Below are 22,888 nucleotides of genomic sequence, written 5' to 3' on the forward strand. Positions count from 1 at the left end.
CCATCAATATTCGCTGGTCGTTGGTGGGTAGCGATTCATTTATCATAGACTTAAACTGGGAATCAGCATGATCGGGACGTCTAGTTGAACGAGCAACGCCTTCATTGAACGCAGGGATGTGCATAGAAAGGCGTTCTTCAAAGTCGGCGAGTTTGAAACCACGCGGCAATACGGCGGGTTCATTGGTATGGTTGACAGTCCAAAGCATGGTACGGCCCTCGTTCACTCGAACAACGCTGCGGGGCACCAACACACTCTTTTTGGCACCGGAAAGGGAAGTGGGTTCCACCAGAGCGTCGAAGGCATTGGGAACCGCACCCGAAGACACAACTGGGACGAAGATGGCGGACATCGCCGGAACGACGGTATCTTCGAAGACAGAAAACGCTTGGACCGCCCGCTGCGATTCTTCTATGAGGGCCGATCGAAGGCTGGGGCTTATTGATATCTCGCCACTGTTGAAGTCGAGAGTTGCGCCACACTGCTGTAAAAAGTCAATTCCTAGAATAACGTCGTGCGTAAACCGAGGGAGCACCGTAAATTCAGTTCTAAACTCGTGTCCAGCCATCGCTACATTTACATAACAAATACCAAGCGGAACCAACGATTCTCCCCCTACACCTCGATATATGACAGTTCTATCCCAGCCAAACATAATTTTGCGGCCGAGACGGTTCTTAAAATCTAAGCTCATCACGGAAACTGTAGCATCAGTATCCACTAAGGCCATAACACAAACACCATTCACTGACACTTCCAAGTAGTTCTTCAGCATAACGACCGGTAGAGGAATTGGCAATATCGATGACCTGGCGACCGCACCTCCATCGGCCGCACACGCTAGTTTCCCGGTGGCGGAGAACGGCGGGGAGAAGGCGATTGTCGGGAGCGGCGGGCAGGAGGAGTCAGGCTGCGATCAGAAACTGGCGAGTCGTTGCGTGGTGGTACGTAGCGGTAGGAGCCCGAAGGAGGGGGATAGGTCGGGTCATGGACTTCTGGGCTCACAGCAGAACGGCGATTTGTCCATTGGCACTGGTAGCGTGGTGGCGGGTACCGGCGGCGGCAGAATCTGGATATGTGGCCAAGCATACCACAGCGGTAACAGACGGGTGGTTCACGAGCACGGTCCAAATAATAGCCCTCGGTAACAGGATCGCAGCGATCAGCAAAGTCCAGCCGCTGGGGTTGTTGCGGAGGAGGTGGCGCCCTGTAGTGGGAACGAGCTAGGGGAGCAGGGCCATATGAGTCGTTTCGGTGGTCACGGACGGGAGGAGGAGCGGTAGAACACCAAGAAGAGCGCTGGCACACTGGGTAGAGGCAACTCATGAGCAGCCTCAGGTGCCAGCAGGGCCCTGCAGGGCAGCACTGGAGGTGTGGGCCGGGTGAGGCAGTGAGGGTGCCGTACTGGACGTCGCCGAAGCACAGGGGTTCGGTGTGGTTGCCAGGCTGGCGGCAGAACTTGTATTTAGTGTTTCGGCAAAGCGCCGCTTTCTACCGCCACCACGGTCCACTGACCCTGGCAACCACTTCTTAATGAAGCCGTGCGCTTCAGCAACATCCACGCCTGTATTTTGGCAGATGACATCTGCACAAGATAAATGGACATTTTAGGCCAACAGGAACACTTTGTTGGCTCACAGAAATCAAGCTTATTTCACTGAAAGAAGAACAGAAGAATAAAAGGTAGCGCAAAAGGACGAGGAACCAGCCCAGCAACAAGTTTTATTGAAAAAAACAGAAGAGGACACACAAGTAAATGTTACACGGAATGGGCCTCATAATTCAAGGACTATAGGCAACCAAATGCAACTTTAGAAAAAGCTCTCGCAAGAAAGCTCTTCTAACCAACTGTATATAGCTACTATGACACTATGGTCCACCTTTCAAGGACTAGAGGGGGAACACAAATAGCTGGCCAGTGCAACATGACTGCAATGCTGCGAGAAAAGATGGACTTGACTGGTTTGAGGGCTTTTTCAAAATACATCTGCTGTTCATTCCTTAGATGCCCACTGAGGAAAACTGCAACCAGCCCCACAAACAATTGCAGTAACAAAATATTCATCTGTTATAAAAAAGAAGTCGTAAGCTGGGTAAAGTGGTAACAGATTTTACAGATGGAAACAAAGTGCAGCAAAGCCTGTTACATGTGCTTTCGCTCATGTTTTAAAATTAAAAGCTACTGTAATTAATAAAAAACTATACCTGTGACCACGCTGCACAATCTAAGGCCGATAAAGGAAAGTTTTCCTTTCCGGCCGTGCAGACTGTACAGGCGTTGTACGGACACCCCCATGATGGCCGTCATGGCGTTGGCCGCCACCTCCTTTAGCCCTTTTTTCCCCAGGCGGAGCAGCTGCTGTCGCTGAAAAGAAAGAAAATCATAGTTGTGCAAATGCTATTAGACATAAAATAACAAGTACTGTTAGTTTATTTCTGAATAGAATAACTGAGATAACTGTGTGACCAATTGTCAGCAGCTCATACAATTGTGCCTGCTATTTAATGCATCATTCTTGTATGATGCAACAGCTCTCTACCACTGCAAACAAAGACATTTTTTTTTCTAATTTACTAGGAGCAGACAAATTTAGGTGCTGAGCAAAAGTGGTCGCTCTTATCATGTTATAACTTGAGGCTTTTAGCAGATATGTGTGCTGGATGTATTTGGGCTGCAGTCCCTAAGGAATTCGGGCTAAGAGCATGCTGTAGAAGAGGGGTTTGCAAATTTTAACCATCTGGAATCCTTAACGTGCACTGACATCGCACAGCACACGTGCACCTTGCTTTTCACCTCCATGGAAAAGTGGTTGCTGCAGCCAGGTTTAACTCTTTTTGGGTTCAGCAGTTGAGTGACTGAGCCGCTGCCACGGGGCCCATTATCCCGAAACTGAGCATGATCTAATATTATGTACCCCAAGCACATGAGTAAAGCTGCATGCCTAGCAACCACTTTTCTTTAAGCAGTCTTAACATTCCTGTTTTTGGCAGCAGATCAAGTAATGAAAGAAAGCATGATATGGGCAAGAGAGGAAAAAGTGGGGATAAAAAACAGCTCAAAAACAAGGACTTGACACCACAACAAACAAAACACAGGGCTGTGAACTCATGGGCTGTGCATGAGCTCCCACATGAAGACAGCATACAGTTCCGTGACCTAAGAATTTCAATTTTGAAAGGGCACATATGTTGGATGTATAATCCTAGATCGCAAAAGGCACTCCTCCCCTATAGTAGTGCTCATTGGAAGGTAGTAAAATGAGCAGTTGCCATGAATTGCCTCAATTACACGTTGGAAAAATCATGTTGTCATCAAATATCTCAGAGCGTTAAAATACAAGCACAGCGTTTGCACATGTCCGGCTATCCTCCAGATACTTAGCAGTTGCAGACAGCCTGCTAAAAAAGAAAAAGATCAGTAAAAAGCAAGATAAGCAAGATCAGAGGCTGACAACACAAGTCATTCCGTGCATTCGCAAAGTATCCCATAATTTAAGAAGGTTGCAAAAAGATACAATGTAAACATGCTCTTCTCTGCATCAAGTAAGCTCTAAAAAATTTGTCCAATGATGATGAAAGAGCAAAAGCCGCATTGTAGTATCAAGCACCAACTCTGGTTCACCCGGTGCACTACAAAGGTAGTTTACAGTGTTCCACTCACTTGTAATAGAGTTTACATTGGTCAAACAGGACACTGTTTTAATGAGAGAGCCAGGGAGCAATATGATTAAGTCAAAGACGGTAAAGGGAGTAATCTTGCCACTGAATGCAGAAACTGTAAGTGTAAGCTAATTTTTCGAAAAACCAAGTTTCTTGGGTGCGAGAAAGATCAGACTGAAAGAGATATTGTTGAGGTATATCATATCAGAAAAGCGGAAGATCAATGTGTCAGCCCCCCTCATTGTTTCTGTATGATAATGAAATGGCCTTTCAGGACAAACACGGTTGACTACCACATGGCAATAACAGCACCATACTTAAGCTTGTTTTTATTTTATACAAAAATTAGTTGGAAGTTCGTCCTGCTGCGTGTTTCTTCATGTCCTCATTTTTTCGTGCTGTGAGCACTACACGTTGCTGAATCAACATCAACGGGCCCAAACATCAGTGTTGTTGCACAGTTTGGTGGTATAGTGTCAAAAGCGGTTTGAGACCATATACAAGACCATGTAGTAGTATCAATTCCTGAAATGAAAATGTAATTGCCAAAAGCCCTGCAGCACGAGCAATTGTAATGCTTCCTGAAGCAAAACTGAAACTTTATGCATTAGACATGCAGGAGTGTCGCTGCAGATGTGACACCCACTTCGGACATGTTGCAGTGCTCAGTTCAAACTGCAAGCACTTTTGCATCAGATTTACATGGAAAGAAAAGGACAGTAATAGCCATATGTGTAGACGTTACTTTCTTAGAGCAATAAAGAGAAATAAAGCAAAGTTCGAATTTAGTGCCATGGTCACTGCAACAAGCCTCAGCAAACGTTGCCATCCTCACTGAGCTTCCACGCCTCTTACAATAATTTCCATTTTCAAGTGAAAAAGTGTGTAATTTCCTCATGCTGCAGTGCTTTCGAAACTTGTTTATTGAAAAAAAGTATGGCACGATTGATGGAATTGAACTCCCCACTGCCACTAACCACCAAATCGCAATTAAATTAAAGATTTAATAACTGAGTTTAGTTAACCATGTAATTACTAAAGTTCAGCCGTACATTGTGCCTGTTGCATCAGGAAATGCGTTCCTACAATCTATTTTTTCTAGCCTCCCCTTATTCAGAATTTTTGAAAATGTTCACTGAAGCACCCAGTAATCTGTATATGCAGCTTTCATGCACAAGATATTTACATTAATAAAACATGCAGAAGTGACAACATACTCAAGCAAATCAGTAAGAATTATGAATATGATGAGCATGTTATCCACAGAGCATGGCATGCACCTTTTTCACAAACATCTGAATTACTTTATATTGCAAACCCTGACTAGGTACTCATTTTTCTCAGTTAAGAATTATTAAAAAGCATTAGATTACTAGTGCAGCTGCCACACCATCATCTTGCAAGGCAGCGTCGGCTGCCTCCAGCTCCTTTGTAGTGTAGGCGGGCAGAGCAAGGGCGGGAGGAGGTGCTGGTGGGGAGACTGGCTGCGCAGTGCTTGGGCCTGGCTCTCGGTCCGACCGCAGCAGCAGGCTATCTTCAATGCGCTGCACGCGCTGGATCAGCTCCCGCTGCTGCTGTCGGACCTCAAGCAAAATCCTCAGCACCCTGAGCACTGCAGCTGTAATTGAAGCAATTAATAATAAATTCAGTGAGAGTACAGCTTCCTAAGGCCGATAGCATCACTTATGCCCTAGGCACCAATAAAACAGTATGAGTGTAAACAGCAAGAAGCAACATGCTGCTTATGCTCCTAACTTTCTACAGCTTTCACAGAGACACTCATAACACATGCATCTATTCCTTGCCAGCCTAATGTAAAAGTTATAAATGTCATCACACTGATGAACACTTCGGTCAAACAGAGCTCCTCTACGAGTGACAGATAGCAAAAGAGCTGCGATATTGTTCTGCAAATGCCTCCTCAGTCTGGGCTTCTGCCAATGGTTATGGCACTTCAGAAGCATTTCCACTGCTACTGCATTGCAGAAAGGATTAATGTATTCTTCTACTCTCATGAGAAGCACATGCTAATAGGGAGTCAGAAAGCAGAGCAGGCCTTCGCCTGTAATTTAGCTTTGCATCATTTGAAAAGTGTTTTTCATGGCAAGATGATATTAGAAAAATTCTGGAGGTAGGAGTCTGTTCTGTGTAACTACAAGTACTTTTGGGAGCTAATGCATTACACTTGCTGCAGGAAAGATCTCTATTGCACTGTTGTCCTTGGCTGATAAACAAAATGCAACAAAAAGGTGAATCATGTGTCAAGTTCCACATCAGAGGACAAAGTAAAGATTAAATCCAAGATGAGCCCACCACCATGTAGACGTAAATAAATACAGGAAATATATAAGATACAATAACATTAGCTCTTGGGCCAGTTGGTGCATGTTGAACATAATTACAGGGGTGCCAGCGGAAACACAAAGGTGCGTACACAAGAACGAAGAGGTAGCTACAGACGGATGCTGGACTATCAACCGTGGTTTATTGGAGAAGCATTGCCGCACAAAAATACACATCCGACACATGCGCATCTGCAGCGCCACCGCAGATGCGCATGCGTCAGATGTGTGTTTTTGTGCTGTAGCTACCTCTTCGTTCTTGTGTACGCATCTTTGTGTTTCCGCTGGCACCCCTATATTATGTTCAATATTTCAGATAGGCTTTCTTCATACATCTCTGCACTATCGAACTGCAGACACTGCACACAGTTGCCTATTGCTTATGACAAAAAGGAACAACACAGAATTCTGAAAAAGGAACGCTAAGAAAAATTTGCCACAGTAATTCATCACATTCCAATGCAAAATGCAGTGCATAAAGGGTGATGCACAGTAACATGTTTCAAAGGCTAGGAGCTACACTATAGTCATCTGCAATATCACTAAACAGAAAATTTAGTTCTGATCAGACCTCTAAGCAGGTAATCTTGTTTTGCATACCTTTTACAAAGTAACTGCGCAAGCTGCAAGGTACCACTCCTAGGCTTTCTTTTTGTTTATGCACTAATCAGGGGTTCTCAAACTGGGTTCTGCAGAGCTCAGGGGTTCCACGAGCTTCTACTGCCAAAGAGCAAAAGTATGCCTATGCCGCACTGATGCCGAAGCAGGGGGCAGCCAATAACCTGTGAGCTGCTGCGTGATTCTATGCACAGTCCAGCTGGGTTGGACACGAGAATTGAATGTAGTGCTGGTCTTGTGACTAGTTTACTGTTTCTAGTTTTGCCATCTGGATTTTGCTTATAGTTTCCAGTATAAGTGAGAGGTAGGCATTGAATAAAAAGGTAGTTGCCAAAAGCAAGAATACAAACAGGTGCTTAGAAAAGTGAACTAAACAACAAAAAAAACCAGGGTGGGTTCATGATCAAGCAACACCAGATGATAGCGATTTGAGAAGGAGGTGGGGGGGGGGGGGGGGCAAATATATTGCATGCCAACTGGGATTTGCGAAGACTCCCTTTTAATATCTCCTGTTCCACGAATATGCTGGCAACATTTAAATGAAGTATTCCATCACAATGGCATAAAGCAGACATATGCCTCAAACGATGCCCAAATATTAATCCACAAGCTAACTCGCTGGAAAATCAGCTTGAAACAACTGCCTCTTTCAAACAGCAAACTTTTGCCAGCATATATGTCAAACATGATCATCTAGTGACTCATTGTTGGCATCTGTCAGCAAGATAAACATGACGTCATACATGGCATACAGTCCTATGTGAGACGCTCTGAGAGTATAGAATAAATAGTGCAAGCATTTTTGTGTGCACTAAATGAAAGCATTTTGTGGTAAACACTGTTCAGCTTATTGCCACTTTAAGTTGAAGTATGCAAATAAAAATGGAATTTTAAGTCAGAAAATGTGGCACCATCTCTATAACGCGGGCTGTTTTTTGCCGACCAACTGACATTTCTTGCTAGGCACAGGCGAATGTTTGAGAAATAAAAAAGGTCGTAATTAATGCTTATCACACATAAATCTTGCTGTATGCAAGAAAAGATGAATGGCAGCGGATGCTGCAGAAGGTGGTTAGACTGCTGAGATCTTTCCTAAATGAGAGCGTGCCACCCTGTTGGTTTTGGGTACCTTATAAGGGAGTGCACAGGGGCTGCATGATGTCCAAATTAATTTTCTTCCACATTTTACACTCCATCTGAGGCACTGCATTCGCTTCCAGCTAATGAACTTTTAAGATACTATCAAAGACAACAAAAGTTAAAATATGAGCCCCTTTGACCTGTATGCCCCTGGAAGTGAATAAATTATTCTGCAAGAAGAAAAAGCACAGAACATTGGACCACTGCACGCAGTACATTAAATGTGATGGCTTTCTGGTGATCGTAGGCAGAGAGAGACAGCAGCAATGCCAGGATCCAAAAGATGACAACAAAAGTTACTAACTACAGCAGCCAGTGCAGTATGAATGACAAAAGCTGAAAGCGAATCGAAATACTAGGTTGTATGTTTTAGCATTACTTTGGTTCAGTAGAGACTGTCTTTGAAGAATACCAGTAAACATTTTCAGAGTTATCACTTTCAAAGAACATAATTTCAGTCTGATCGTGAACTCCGTGTAATACCTTCCTAAATATTTATTCTCTAGATATTTCTGGCAATGCCAACTTCAGTTCACTAGCATAGGATATACTGAGGAAAATAAAATTTGCTGCTTTTTTTTAAGGCTAAACAGGTCTAACCTCTAGCTGAGAGCATTACTTGATAGCAGAGAAATAGGAGTGAAAATCAGACGGGGAAAAATTGGTAAGACAGGACAAACATTTGTCCCATCCTCTCACATTGTCCCCATGTTTGGCTAGCATTCCTGTTTTTTTGCTCTAGGTTATTTTACATTAAAAAAAGAAAACAAAGTGAAAATTTCACCTTCAACAGTCCCACTTTCATTGGCAGCCTCCTCGGAGCTCAGGGCTGCACTTTCCCTGCCGACAGCTTCAGAAAGTGCCACTGCTGGCACTTCAGCGCCTTCATTCAGAGGTGCTGGAACACGAAACATCATTAGTGGTAATGCAGGAGGCACAAAAAATAATAAACAAACTGTCCAGATTAAAGGTAGAACGAGAGGAAGAAGATGGTTTACACGGTATGAACGAGCACTGAACAAGGGTAAGTGGAGTACGCCTCAGTTCGCAGGTCGATCCAACGTTTCGATAAGTGGACTTGTCTTCGTCTAGGCGGAGACAAATTCTCTTGTCGAAACGTTGGCTCGACCTGCAAACTGAGGTGTACCCCATTTACCCTGTTCAGTGCTCCTTCATACTGTCCAGATTAAAGTGAGGTGGTGTTTTGTTTGACCATTCTTTGCCAGGTAACAGTAAAAGGCACCTATTTCAAACCCCAAGTTGTGTTAATTTATGCAACCCAGAAAGACAGCAATTCCCAAAATAGACCTCTCAGCTTGAGTCGCATGGAACAGTGGCGCCCGTGCACACGCATCAATCATGCACACTATAGCAGAAGAGTGACTAGGATAAAAAGTCCCCCGTCTGTCAAATATATCCCAGCAGCACTGTTTCACTTTTGTTAAATTCACAACATTCTGCCGCTGCCATCAAGAGCCATGGTCCATGCAAGCATTTTTGAAACACAGCAGTGCCATTTGTGAAGAGGCATTACTGCTACTGTACTGCACTGTGAAAAGGGCTATGCAGGCATCATATTATAGCAATTGTTCAACACTCCTGACATTGTGCACAAAGCAAAGTACTTGATGTAGCCATGGAAAATGATCAATGTTAATAAGTTTTTACCTCTCAAGTACAGACAACCATATTTCTGGCATTCATCACATAAAACTACTGTGATGCAGGAGGTTTTTGGCAGTATATAGTATCATTCAATAATTTGAATATTTTTCTTGATCCCTTGAAGGCCAAATTAACAAGATATTACTATTTTTTCCTTATTCAAGGAGCCAAAATCACTCAATACTAAATGAGCATGTGACACGTGTACATCTGGCCATGCTTGCCTAACTCAAGAAATTTAATCATTCCAATTTCAAGCAGTCTACTAGAAATTTCAACACTGCATCTTTACCTCTTGAGTAAACTAAAATTACCCTAGAACTGCGGGCAACTGGCAGTTTGCCAAGAAATGGTTACTGACATCTGTATACTGACATGAGAATATACGGTAAATGTGTTCTATTTCTCTGAGAGTGCAATGAGCTACAGTTTTTTTTTTTGCAGCTCTTGCAAGCACCTACTGCCATATATTCACAATCTGAACTAAAATCAAGCTTATAGATTAAATGTCGATGACAATTCATAACATACGAGGTGATGGCAGCTCCACTTCCACGGGCAAATCTTCATGGCCCTCGTTTCCTAAAGAAAGAATTGCACATTAATATCATCTTCAGTATGCAAATAATTTTTTGTTAATTATAACTCCAGGAATTATAATTACCAGAAACTGCCGACGTCTCCACAGCAGATGTGAATTCATATTTTCGCATCTTTTTTTCGGCGCTCTTGTAAGAACCTGCAAAGAATTAATATGAAATGAATGAAATTTGTACTACACCTGCACTACACCCATGATGATTAGACAACACAGGAACTGGTTGAGGATTTATATATTGGATCAAGATAACTGCGTAGGCAAAAAAAGTTTTCTAAGTGACAGGGAGATTGCCTTTCTTGAGAATGCTTGGAGGTTGCATACATATCAGAGTGGGCTTTAGTGTTGTGTTATATGGTTTATCTGCATCAACACTTTCACACCTTTGAGTGTTTCTTTATATACCAAATCATTGGTAAAGAAAACCCTTAATTGTAAGTCAGCGCTTGTCCCGTGTTTTCCTTTCTCTGATCCCTCTTTCTTTTCTTACGCTGTAGTATCATGACCATAGGTTGGTATACAGCTAGTTGGTATAGCTGTGCCAACTAGCATGGCCAACTCAATGTTTTGCTAGGTTTACCTGTTGTAGAACTGGCCATGTTGACTGAAATTTCTGGCATAGCTCACTGCTCATAAACGTTAAAGTTTGAACATTGAAGTGCTGTTTATTTCATTTTCTTAAATGGTTAAGGCACAGACAAGTGCAACTACTTAGGCCATTGCCTCAACGAAGTGGTTTTCGATCAGCCTATGACAGATCAAGCAACCATCTGCTGATCAGCTTCTTTGGCATTGCGGGTCTGAAAGCACTAGACTGCTGATAGTGCTGCTGTAGCTGCCGGTATGACGCGGCAGATTGCCGCATAATAAGCTATATGTAAGACATCTATTGCCCAGCCCAACTGATCATGCCTTTATGCCGGCAAAAACACATATTACATTTATTGTTTGCTTGGTAGCAATGTTCGTCAAGCACTCCCCTAAGATGCACACTGCTAATATGGCTAGTCATGTATAAAAATAAAAGAAATCTGTTCTTTGACATATTACCTCATTGCTGACGCTCTGCTGTCTGTCATGACATCTTGTGAGCATTTAATTATGGCGGTCACTCTTAATGGAAGGGGCTTCCTGATCACAATTACATATCGCATTTTTTAGAATATGCAACAACCCCGGTCATCGAAACTTGGAAGTAGGATCATAGACTTCCATAGAAGCACAAACATGCAATTGGTTGAACGACCTGCCCTTCTTTATAAATTTCATTGATATCATTCCTCAACGCTTGGCCATAACACATACACATCCGAAAGTGCATGATACTGCTGTATGTAAAAGAAGTTCTAGGCTACTTTGCCGAATTGACGCTTGTTCAGCTGCCCTTGTAACTGCAGTCACCAGTCAGTTCAGCCAACAGACTCCATCCATGTTTGAATGCCATTGAAACACTCATGTGGCAGAGGCATTCTTTTATATTTACAATTAAAACGTGTTTCCAATTTCTAGGGTTTAAAAACTATGCAACACATGGCTACGGAGGAGATGGCAGAGAGCCTTCTTCCCAGGCGGTGTTATAGAGGTTGAGAAGGTACTCTTTTGCGTTATCTTTTGCGTTAGCAGAGTAAGTGATTCCATCTTCACCAGGAGCCGACCGAGTGGCGTTAGCAAGAAGTGCAGCTTCAAGCTCGTGTAGTGTAAAAGGGGCATCAAGGTCAATGCTTGCAAAGAAGGACAACATTGTGAAAGAACACTAATTTACATCAAGTGGGATAGTTTAACAAGCACTGATACTATACTGCACAAGCACATTCTGCACTGCTCCATTTCACTGCATGCACGTAACACAGGGACTCGTCCCAGCAGCAAAGTGCCTGACGCTTAGCTGCTGCAGCACGCTTACTTAAAACTGGAAGAAAAAAAAACTGAACCGCATTAAACTTTTCTGTCTTAACTGTAATTATTTTGCATGTTGACTCCAGCAGTTACGCTGAAAACTGTAGGACTTCAAGAATAAGGCACTAGTATGTTTCAAAAGTCGCCTTCGATCGGCTTACAGAGAACAGTTCATTCCTCTTTGTTTTTTTATAACTGGCTAAGTGGCTGCTAAATTACAACTTCTTAGTCGTAATTTAGTCACATAGAGTTGAAGGCTCAAAGAATTTCTTAAAGAGCTCTTTACGATTGCTAGCCAGATCATCATCATCTTTACATAGTCTACAATGTGACTATACTTACGGCAAGAGGCAACCACTGTCACTGGGCACCGTGTCCATTGGTGCCCGCTGGCATTTCTATCAGCCTGGCTCTTTGCCAGGCGAATCACTGCCGTTGGGCTGGCCATAGGCCAGAAGCAATGGCTGTCGCCATCAAGCCAGCCCACCGGCACAGCTGCCAAGCTGTCCTCCTCATCTGGGAATTTCACCAATGCGAATGGTTTCGACATGCTGCGTGGAGAAAACAGGACAAAATATTAATAGAGAAGTGTAAAAAACTTTTTGCAGCCCAGTGTCTAAGCCCTACAGCCAAGAGAATTATTGTGATATTCTCTAAGTACTCCTGTTAGGCTAGCCATAAACTATAGTGCCCCTCTACAACTGACGTCGCTACTCTCACATCCACCTCGTTCTGTGCCGCACCACACTCCTGAACTTTCATCAAAAGCAAGTTGACAGTTACGTGTGTCACAAGTGCTTGCAATCTGGGATTTATTTAAGCAATCTTTCTGCCTGTCGTCATGCGAACGAAATGCACATATCACAGCCAGCATCATAGCATAAAACTTGAATATTGCACTGAGTGCACTTTACCAGGAGCACGGGGATGAAAAAAAAAGCAAAATGCAAGAAAAGGCCAAACGAGCAAGAGAGACAGGAAACACATTGCTTGAGATTTTCACCCAGTATTTCATGTCACATGTATCCTAACCATGAAAATCAGGTGAAAATTTCCTGCTCGTTTCGTGCTGGCTGGGAGCTACTGGTTTGTACTGGTGTCTGCTGAAACCAGCAGACGACCCGACGATCTTCAGTTGGCTTGAAGGTGTACAAAAGCATGCATTTGAGTTTATGCAGTCCCATACAAAAGCTTGTTGCATACACTTACCGCATTTCTACGCATTTCACTAAAAAAAAAAGAACGGAAACTATGTACCAATATTTAAAACATGGTTCTGGTAAGTCTAGGTTACATTATAAGAATTATAGTGGGCTGAAATACAACGGTAGACGATCGAAGAACAGGCAATTTTCCAAACAAGCTAAGCATATGTCTGTTTTTTTTTTTTTCTCTCGAGCAGTAGCCACATAGTGGAATATCGCTATGAGGTATTCCAAGCGTCAGGGACACAAGAAGTTTTATCATTTAGAAGAAACATTTCCTTTATTATAGCATAGTGCACGTTACTGTTTACTTCTGCTGTCTGCTAGCGCAGCAGACGACGCACGCGTCTTATGACAAATCGGCATTAACTCTCTAAGTGCAGCGAATACAATTATGTACAAGAAGTTATTTTTTAAATAATGTAAATAATTTTTAATATGTCACGTATTTCTTGCATTACAGTTTGACAATTGCAGGTTTCTAGCACCTGTGACCACGTCCTACGGCTTGAGCCATAGGCTTGAGCCACTTGAGCCTCCACAAGCCAAAAGTGGCTGTCCTGAAGTCTACGCAGTGTAATATCTTGAGGGAGTGCCGAATTTGGCGACAGATGTTCGTGCCTGTGTACCAATGCGTGTTTACGAGCGCGATGCACCGCGAGTATTTTGCGCTTTTAACATGTTTGGTATGAATTATTTTAGAGCATTTCTACGTAAATTTGAGCGATATGACAATCTGGCAAGACGCAAAAATGTAAAACGACTCTTCTACAAGGCCTTGCACCGCGCTGCAATTGTGAGTAAAAGCTTATTTCTCTCTCGTGTTGTGGGTCTTCACGACTTGTGTAACGCGTTAGGGCTCAGGTCCGGCGGTTTTGCTAAGACTCATTTAAATGAATGGAAAACAGCAACGCAAACGGGCACAGCGGTTCTCAGGCACGTAAGCCCGGCAATGATGACCGCCGCTGATCAAAATCGAGTGAACTACCAAGTGAGGTGATCACTTTTGTTGGCTCGTAGTTCTGCCTAAGTATATTTGACTTATCTGTGACCCGTAAAAACACATGTCCGATTGGATTGTTGCTACCTGGCAGATTTGCGAGGACTAATTTATGACACTGGGGAAGACCAACCGTAACGCAAGCATGTCCGGCAGTGATGGCCACTACTGATGAAAACGGAGCGAACTACCGAAGTGAGGTGGTATGACCCCGTAATTCCAAATGGGCCGTATTTTTGTACGCAAGTAAAAAAAAAAGAAAAAATAATAATAAAACGTGACCTTAAAAGCCTCTGATTGTTAGTGCTGCCCGTGAAGCGGTACTATAATAGTTACGTTTAAACTACGAAGCAAGCCTGGAGTTAGTGCTGCCCGTGAAGCGGTACTATAATAGTTACGTTTAAACTACGAAGCAAGCCTGGAGATATATAAACAGGCAAGAAAGAAAAAAAAAAAAGCAGAAGCTCCGGCCGAGCTAATGCGCTACGCCGCAGTAGCAGTAGAGTACGATGTTCGTTTTCAAAACTAAGTTATGCTCGCCTTTACTGGTTATGGTTATAGTTCGAGGAGCTACATCGCAGTGCAGCTTTGCGAGAAAAAAGCTCAGCATGCTCAGAGGAAAGTTACTTTCGTCGGCAGTTTCGCGGAAGGCAGAACGCGCAGTACTGATATTAATGCTATAGTCGATATATTTAATTTATTTTCACCGCTTACCTTGGTACAAAAAGGAGTACTGCGCTCAGAGCGGCAAGGACGAGAACGGAGCAAAGCACAGACAAAGGGATTTTGTGAATACTTCTATGATAATACGTCATTGTAGCACATCTAAAACAATCCAGAAAATCTTTTTTTTTCTTCAGTGCTTTGCTGTTGCTGTTCTGCATATGGCAATTTGTTATGATGAGAGCATTGTTGTTTTCGTTGTGTTGCTACCTTAAACTGCACTCTCACATCAAAAATTGTTACAAGTTGTTTTTTTGAAAATGGATTTTTATGAAAATTTTAGATGCTAATCACAAGCAACTCTTCCGGGTGTGATAACCTTCAATGAAATGTGTACTATTGTGTAACATGTTTCAGATTTGCAAAGTAATGTAGGGAGGGGCTTCGTTATGACAGACAACAAAGGAGCCAACAGCCATTGAAACAAAGGAAAGCATAAGGGATTTTTTTTACCCTTCTCCTATGCCTCCCTCTGTGTCTGTTGGCTTCTTTGTTATCTATTGTTTAGATTGGCAGCACGGACATTGCATCAGGCACTGCGTTTGAAACTAGAAGCTTGGTGGAAAGCTGAAGGTTTCCCTAATCTGCTTATTGGTGCATGTTTCGACATGCACTGTGGAAGCTATGTCTTGGACTTGGTCATGGTGTCTGTGATGCCACCTGAATCCAATGTACAGAAAGGTTATTACAGACTTGCTTGCAGAGTACTGGTGACCGTGAACTCTTGCTAGCTTTCTGGTAATGTGTACCACAATAATTTTAATGGCATACGCTGTGTAGCAGCATTTGGATGCTCGATCTGTTGCATACACTGCGATACTATGTGGGCTGTTCTCAGAAGCAATTAGGTAATATAATCCTTGCGACACTTGCTGCAGTGTCACACAAGTGCCCCACTTCATCACTTGGTTATTGACTGCACTGTTTACAGTAATGCCAATCGAAGCCCAAGTAGGCTAGCTTTCAATGATATTCGTTTTTGGATGTCTTGATACTACTATAGCTACTGCAGCGTATAGGTGTGTCTTGTGTGGCATTCCATACAAGACAAAAGCATTCAGCACTGAGCAGCCAGGTCTGGCTAACGGTGTGTATACCTGTAACCTCACTGGTAGCACCAGCACTTACGGCCTCATGCTAAGGCCATGTACTTACACTGCTCCTAGAAATGGTGTTCTCAGTGTTGAGTGAACACAGTTGGTATGTGTGGGTTTAGGTTCAATATGCACTAGTGCACACAATGTGTGACCCACCTTCACCCTTTCTCAAGTTCTGGTGGAGCACCATTCATGAAAAATTTTCATTAAAGGCTATGTGATTATACAGTCAAGCCCACTTATAACAATCGCACGGATGTTGTTCGTTGTATCCAAAGTTCATGTGAAGTGGACTCCCCTTATTTCAGCCAAAATAATGCAAACTTCTACAAAAGTGGCATTTGTTTTTTTTCCAAGAGTCGTTTTTGGACATCTGTTTATTCAAATCGGACACTATCAAGCTGCCTTCTAAGCTTTGCAGCGTGATCATATGCTCCTGCCCGAAACAGTCTGCGGACCAGCTGCTTGATGAACGCGGAATAGCGATAGCTAATGAGGCGCTTATGCTATTTCGTAGTTCGCCCCCCAACTCTTCGATTCTCCACAAGATAGCAGTGCCCAAGCTACTACAGTGCATGTGTGCACAGGACATACTACACATCTGTTTTCTTGTGTGCCGCCTCCACGTGGCAGCAGTGCAGAAGCTCGAGATTCGACTCTGTCAATGACACACACGCCGGTCTTGGTGGGCGAGCACCGCATACCTCGACTATTATTCATAACTCAAATCGGAGATGGTGGTTTTTGACTGGTCCTTTTACGTGATTGCCACTCATTTGCTTTTACATTAGGTTCTTTACCCATCCAGGGTACACGTGCACCGACAGACCTTGTAACCTGTCCTATGGTAGGTGGACACTAGATGCGCCAATACCTGGGATGTGCTCGTTGTTCTCCGCATTCGCAGCAAGCGTGCGTCTTTCAACTGCAGTGGTGTGGCAGGTCACCAGGCTTCCCCTTTCTTTTTATTGTAACAAAGTGGTATGGTCACGGTTGTTCATTTAATCTGAGACAGTTTCGTAGCCCTAATGCATATTTTGACGGTACCCCGACCCTCGTTCATAACGAGTGAGCGTTCATTATAAGTGCATCTGTTATAAGTAGACTTGACTGTACTACACTTGACCTGATCCCGTGTGGATTCTCACCACATGTGTGGTTCATGAGTGGCTGCTTTCAAAATGTAAATAACAGTAGCATGGTGTTGCTAGCATGTTTTTCGGAACAAGTCCTTTTCTGTGCAGCTAACTTCATGGCGCCATCTGATTTGGAGCTGGAGCACACCTGCGGTAGTACCACAATCTCAAACTAAGGGGTGGCCAAGCGAACTGCAGAGCTTATGTAGGCATAAGTAATAATAAAGCATGATTCATGAAATAAAACCTCTGCCGTCATCATTGTTTTGGTTGTATGGCCCAAGGTAGCTGCTGCACCATGATTCCTAGGCCAAAAGGACCCCATGAAAACAATGCACCAAAGTCTGACTTTCAGCAGCTCACGACAGAAACCCAGCTGCTACACATTCCATCAGCTACTGTTACTAGTAGCTGCTGGTGGTTCTAATACTACTGGGAACCAGTAGGATGCCAGCAGGAAACGAGTGGGAAAATTTTTACCGTGGTTTGCGATAGAAAACTCAGTTAAGTGGGAGGGGACAAAAAGTTACTTTCTTGCTTTTAGCAACTGTACTGTGCTGTTAAGTTTTTTTTTTCATGTTTATTGAATACATGTTTTCTTCCAGTTGTCACCTCCCCCCCCCCTCCCCCCTTCAGCAGTAATGCCCTTGAGGTGCTGCAGGCACCTGTATAAATAAATTAACGAATAAATAAATAGATAAATAAATAAACTCCTTCTGGAGCAGATAACTGGCAGGTTTTGCATTGCTTCTGGCAGCGCTGAAAAAGAATTGTGTTCGCTCATCTGTTCTGCTCACATTTGTCTCATCATACAAGGACTCGCAACGAAACAAAGCACTGCCGTGGAAACATTCGTCATTCAAGCACAAGACATGTAGGCTGGTTTCTATGACAGCGCATATATTAAATAGCGATTAGCGTTACAAACGCGAAAATTGCGATGAAAAGCTGTCGACTACTTCGCACTTGCCTGTCATCGCAACCATGACGAGCAGTAGTAGCATAACATTCGTTTAGCGCCAAAAATTATAGGCTTGTTATAATATCCATGCACACACCCGATATAAACGAAACCTCGCAGAAGCGATGCACAGAGACGCGTTAATCAAAATACAACCAATGATGTCTACGGACAGATAAGGGCTACTTGCGAGTCGGGCTCATTGTTTCTCGTGGCATTAAGTTCACGAGTAATTAGCTGTTAATTGACCACTAATATGCAAGGGGATGAAGATCGACATGCATACTTACGTAAAAAGTTCCTTCGTGCTCCTGTGGGTCACCCAGACGAGTCGCCACGCCAAAGTTCAGCCTAAAACAAAGCAAGCGCTTCCGTAGCCGACGGAGACGAACCACGAAATGACCGGGGGAATAATGGGATAACGGGTTTGCGCGCTAAAGGGATGCCCAGGGATGCCTACAGGGATAGTGCGTAAAGCAGTGGAGAACAGCTCTTTGAAGCTGAGTGCTGACAACGGCACCATGATTTGTTTTTATGTTCTTACTGCACTTCATTTTTTTTTTAAAGAGCTACACATCGTGTTTTTTTTTTGCAAGTTACGAAAGCAAACACACGCGTGTTTACCTAATGCCGTAGTGCTGAAGTAGATGAAGTTGTAAACGAATGGATGTTATGAAGGAAATATGCATTATTTATGCTCATGGGTAAAATTGCTGTGGCTATATCTAATTTACGTACCGCTCGTAACGTTAAATCATTTTACTTTTTTCTGCACAATGTTGGCTTTCTTTCGTGACAACTGTTTACTGTTTGCAAGCCTTTTTTTTTTCTTCTTCTGCACAGTGTTGGCGCTTTTTCGTGACAACTTGCATCCGGGTATTTCTTTTTCTTTCTCTCTCTCTCTCTCTCCATGCGTCCGGATCGAGGAGGTTCTTTGCATAGTGTAAGAGAGTAGTGCTTCGAAGCCTGGGCCGCGAAAAAGCTTGGCTGGTGTGCTCGGAAGAGGCCGCCAGAGTCAGTGGACGGAGCAGCGGCAGGCGCGCTGAAATTTTGTAACCTCAGTTAGCATTCAGGCACCTCTAACATGATATATGCTTCTTTTCGTTATGTAAACACCTAATTATGAGCTGGTATAAATTTTCACACTGCCTTCTGCGCAAATAAACTGTATTTGCTATTCCTGTATGGGAAACGTCTGTGCTCGAGCAGAAGACGCCTGGCGCGCGCGGGGCATCGGAAGCGCATACAGTGATATGCAATTAAAGTGCCATCCCGTTATAGTGCGCCGCCAACAGTCTTTCTTGTACTTTTTGTATCGGCATCAGATGTTTCGTAGACAGCTTATACCTACGGCGTATATGTATACTCATACGTGCTTGCCGATAGTTGATATGCATCCCAAGCTTACACCAATCACATGCGCAGTCGTTTTCCTGCGCTTCATCGCTTATACTTTTTTTGTATCTTACGTGGTGTTTTAGAAGTATCCTGGTATAGATGGATGCTGCTTTTCACAAACGAAAACTCTGAAATCAATTATTACACCATTTAACATGTGCCGTAACACGATATACGCGTGAAAGCAGCGCCAAACCGCAACTTCTATATGTTCTCAGCTCAGTACCGTTATATAAGCAGTTGCTCTAGCTGTTAAAGTATACATTGAAATCTAGCCAAGCGTGAAGGAGACAGTTGTTTCGAGAATTAGGGGTCTAATTGTTGAGTGGAATGCGAAAGTAGTAGTTTCATGCAAGCGAACATCATACGCGTCGAAATGAAGCGCCTGTGGCAGGTTCGCCCAGTTAGAAGCGCCAGCAAAACGAGCGACCCTCAGCACCGGCACTGCCCTTGGCGGCCGCTCCGTGCGGAACAGTACAGTTATGGTGACCATAGTTCAGTGCACTGGCGCCCACACTAAGTGGCTGCTTCGGCTCCGCACGGCGCCTTCGGAGCACCTCTTTCTTCCAACGCGGTTCCGAGCGCGCGCTCGCTTCTCATCGCTGTGTTTTTGCGGCGTAGAGGTGCGGCCCGTATCCATCTGTTGTCTTTTTGTGCACCTGTTTCGGTCCTCGTCTCTCACCGCTGAGCGTTGCGTTTCGTCATGAGCGCAAAAAGGCGTAAGTACCGCATCGTCGAGAAAGAATACCGGGAGATCTTGCAAGAGCTCGGTATTCCGGGGCGGCCGGTCGATTCTGCGTCGTCACGCTTAGAACGCGGGGACAGAAAACAATCGCAGAGTGAAGCACCGTTACTCGACGTTCGCACCCTGCCACCGTCCGAGGCAACCACGCGTCGGAGAATCGGAGTCTGCGCCGACGACGCTTGCACCAGTAGAAGCGGGCCACCTGCAGATCCACCAGCACCATATGTGCGCGAGTGTGATAATGCATCAGGGAGCAGCACATTGAGCACAGCCAGCAGGCTAAGTGATGAGGCTTCAAGCTCAGACCTTTCTATGGATGATTCATATGCTGCAGAACATTCAAGAAATGATCATGCCACAAGCTCGGAAGAGTCAACTGATGAGACATCTAGCAGTCCAGCGGCTGAGAATGTGGGTCAGCCTGATGAAAATTTTCTTCATAGTCTCTCGGCGACTGAGGAGTTGGCTGTCATAGCTAACAAGCACAACATCACACATGCTTTGCTTAATGATATGCTCGACTTTTGCCGTCGTCGCGGGATTCCGGAGCTCCCAAAAGATGCAAGGACCGTGCTGCGGACGCAAAGGAGATCACAGCTGGAGCAGAATGACACATTTGCTCATTTCGGCCTTGCCAAAGGCATCCAGCAAGCGATTGGGCAAGGACCTGTGCCCGAGAACATCAGGCTGCATGCTAACATAGATGGCCTGCCGTTGTATAAAAGCAGCCAGACTGGTTTGTGGCCAATACTTTGCTGCATAACGAACTTCAAGAACTCTGCACCATTTATGGTCACTGTGTACTGTGGTGCAGGGAAGCCACCTTGTCTGGAGCAATTTCTCGCTCCATTCCTAGACGAAGTCTACAGTCTGAGCAGCAGCGGTTTACTTGTGAAAGGGACTAGTGCCACTGTGACACTGACAGCTGTGATCTGCGATGCCCCAGCAAGGAGCTTTGTAAAGGCAATTATAGGACACGGAGGCTACCATGCTTGTGAAAGATGCAGCCAAAAGGGTCGCTATGTGGAAAACAGGCTGACATTTCCTGACCTTCACGCACCGCAGCGAAGTGATGTATCATTTCGTGCACAAGAAGATAAGCGGCACCACACTGGTGTTTCCCCTTTCACCAAGTTGGATATTGATATGGTGGCATGCTTTCCTACGGAATACATGCACCTTGTCTGTCTGGGTGTAATGCGGCGGCTGTTAAGAAATTGGGTCTCGCAAGGGCACGCTGCCCGACTGAGCAGAGATGAGCGAAGTGAACTCAACAACAGGTTGCGAGAAACAGCTAAAGCTTTTCCAAGTTCCTTCCAGCGAAAACCCAGAGCAACAGAGGAGTTGGATCGTTGGAAAGCGACTGAATTCAGAACATTTCTGCTCTACCCAGGACCTGTTGTTCTGAAATCTCTCCTGCCCAAAGAAAAGTATGAACACTTCCTACAGTTACATGTGGCTTTGCGAATACTCGCTGCACCTGAATACCATGTAGTTCTGAACAGCTTTGCCCGGGACTTGCTGAGGTATTTTGTTCAGCAGTTCGGTGTACTATATGGGGTGAAGCAGCTGGTGTACAACGTACACAGTTTGGTGCACTTGGCAGATCAGTGTCTTCAGCATGGGCCTGTGGATGATTTCAGTGCTTTTCCTTTCGAAAGTTACTTAGGAAAGGTTAAGAAGAAGCTGAGAACTACGAACAAGCCACTGGCACAGCTCAGCCGCAGAATGTCAGAAGCAAGGGAGTGCACACAGACTTGTACAAGAGTTGACCGACATGTGAAAGTGGGCGACTACTTCTTAATAGACAACTGTGCTGTTCTCATTGTTGAAGTGCATGAAGATAATGTCAAGGCTGGCATCTTGCCAAATGGCAGAGATTTCTTCAAAACACCAATTGAGAGCTCTCGGCTACACATAAGGCGTTACAGCGCTCTCAGTCAAGAGGCTAAGATGTGGCCTCTCTCGTATATCAGGAACCAAGTTCAATGCTTGAAGCTTAAATACAAGCGAGGGCACATTATTTTTCCTCTTCTCCACTTGCAGTGAAATCTCTTATTGCTGTTGGTTTGCTTTCATGCCCAAAAGCAACTTAGGCTATGAGAACCACCATAGAGGAAGTTTGTTTTGGTTTGTGGGTTTAACGTCCCAAAGCGACTCAGGCTATGAGAGACGCCACAGTAGAGAACTCCGGAAATTTCGACCACCTGGGGTTCTTTAACGTGCACTGACATCGCACAGCACATGGACGCCTTGCTTTTCGGCTCCATCGAAAAGCGGCCGCCGATACCGAGATTCGATCCTGCATCCTTGGGAACCGTAGTCAAGTGCCGTAACCACTGCGCCATCCCGGCGGGTACCATACAGGAATTGTCTGGGAAGCTCTTCCACTTTGGGGTTCTTTGATATGCACTGACATCACACACTACATGGGCTCCTTGCTTTTTGCGTCCATTGAAAAAAGGCCGCAAGATAAAACTCACTTCCTTGGGTTCAGCAGCCAAGCGCCTTAACCATTAAGTCACTGCGACGGGTCAGATGGCTATTTCAGCATGAAAAAATATGTACCTCTATCAAGAGGGAACAGCATGGTATGCCTCCGTGTCTTTTGCCTTCATCGAAATGCTGCTGAGAATCGGACTTGCAGCCTCATATTCAGATGCAGGCCACAGTTATTGGTGCCAAGGACAGCAACTTGTAGATC

General features: G+C 44.3%; 2 protein-coding genes across 2 annotated transcripts; one reads left to right on the top strand and one right to left on the bottom strand.

Moving 5' to 3' along the window:
• Window positions 1–1,334: 1,334 nt before the first annotated feature.
• Window positions 1,335–13,133, bottom strand: LOC146171458 (uncharacterized). Its single transcript, XM_084586517.1, has 7 exons — window positions 13,129–13,133; window positions 12,262–12,470; window positions 9,957–10,007; window positions 8,545–8,658; window positions 5,034–5,278; window positions 2,206–2,365; window positions 1,335–1,585 (listed from the first exon to the last, which is right to left on the bottom strand). Exons 1-7 carry the CDS (start codon window positions 13,131–13,133, stop codon window positions 1,335–1,337), a joined length of 1,035 nt encoding a protein of 344 aa, XP_084442643.1.
• A 7,840-nt stretch (window positions 13,134–20,973) lies between these two features.
• On the top strand, window positions 20,974–22,355 carry LOC146171459 (uncharacterized). The gene has a single exon (XM_084586524.1). The coding sequence runs from the start codon at window positions 20,974–20,976 to the stop codon at window positions 22,231–22,233; it is 1,260 nt and encodes a 419-aa protein (XP_084442650.1). The 3' UTR covers window positions 22,234–22,355.
• Window positions 22,356–22,888: the final 533 nt, after the last annotated feature.

The sequence above is a fragment of the Amblyomma maculatum genome, unplaced genomic scaffold (assembly GCF_055883805.1).
Source record: "Amblyomma maculatum isolate TAMU_Amacu unplaced genomic scaffold, ASM5588380v1 scaffold_22, whole genome shotgun sequence".
In the NCBI taxonomy this organism is placed as follows: domain Eukaryota; kingdom Metazoa; phylum Arthropoda; class Arachnida; order Ixodida; family Ixodidae; genus Amblyomma; species Amblyomma maculatum.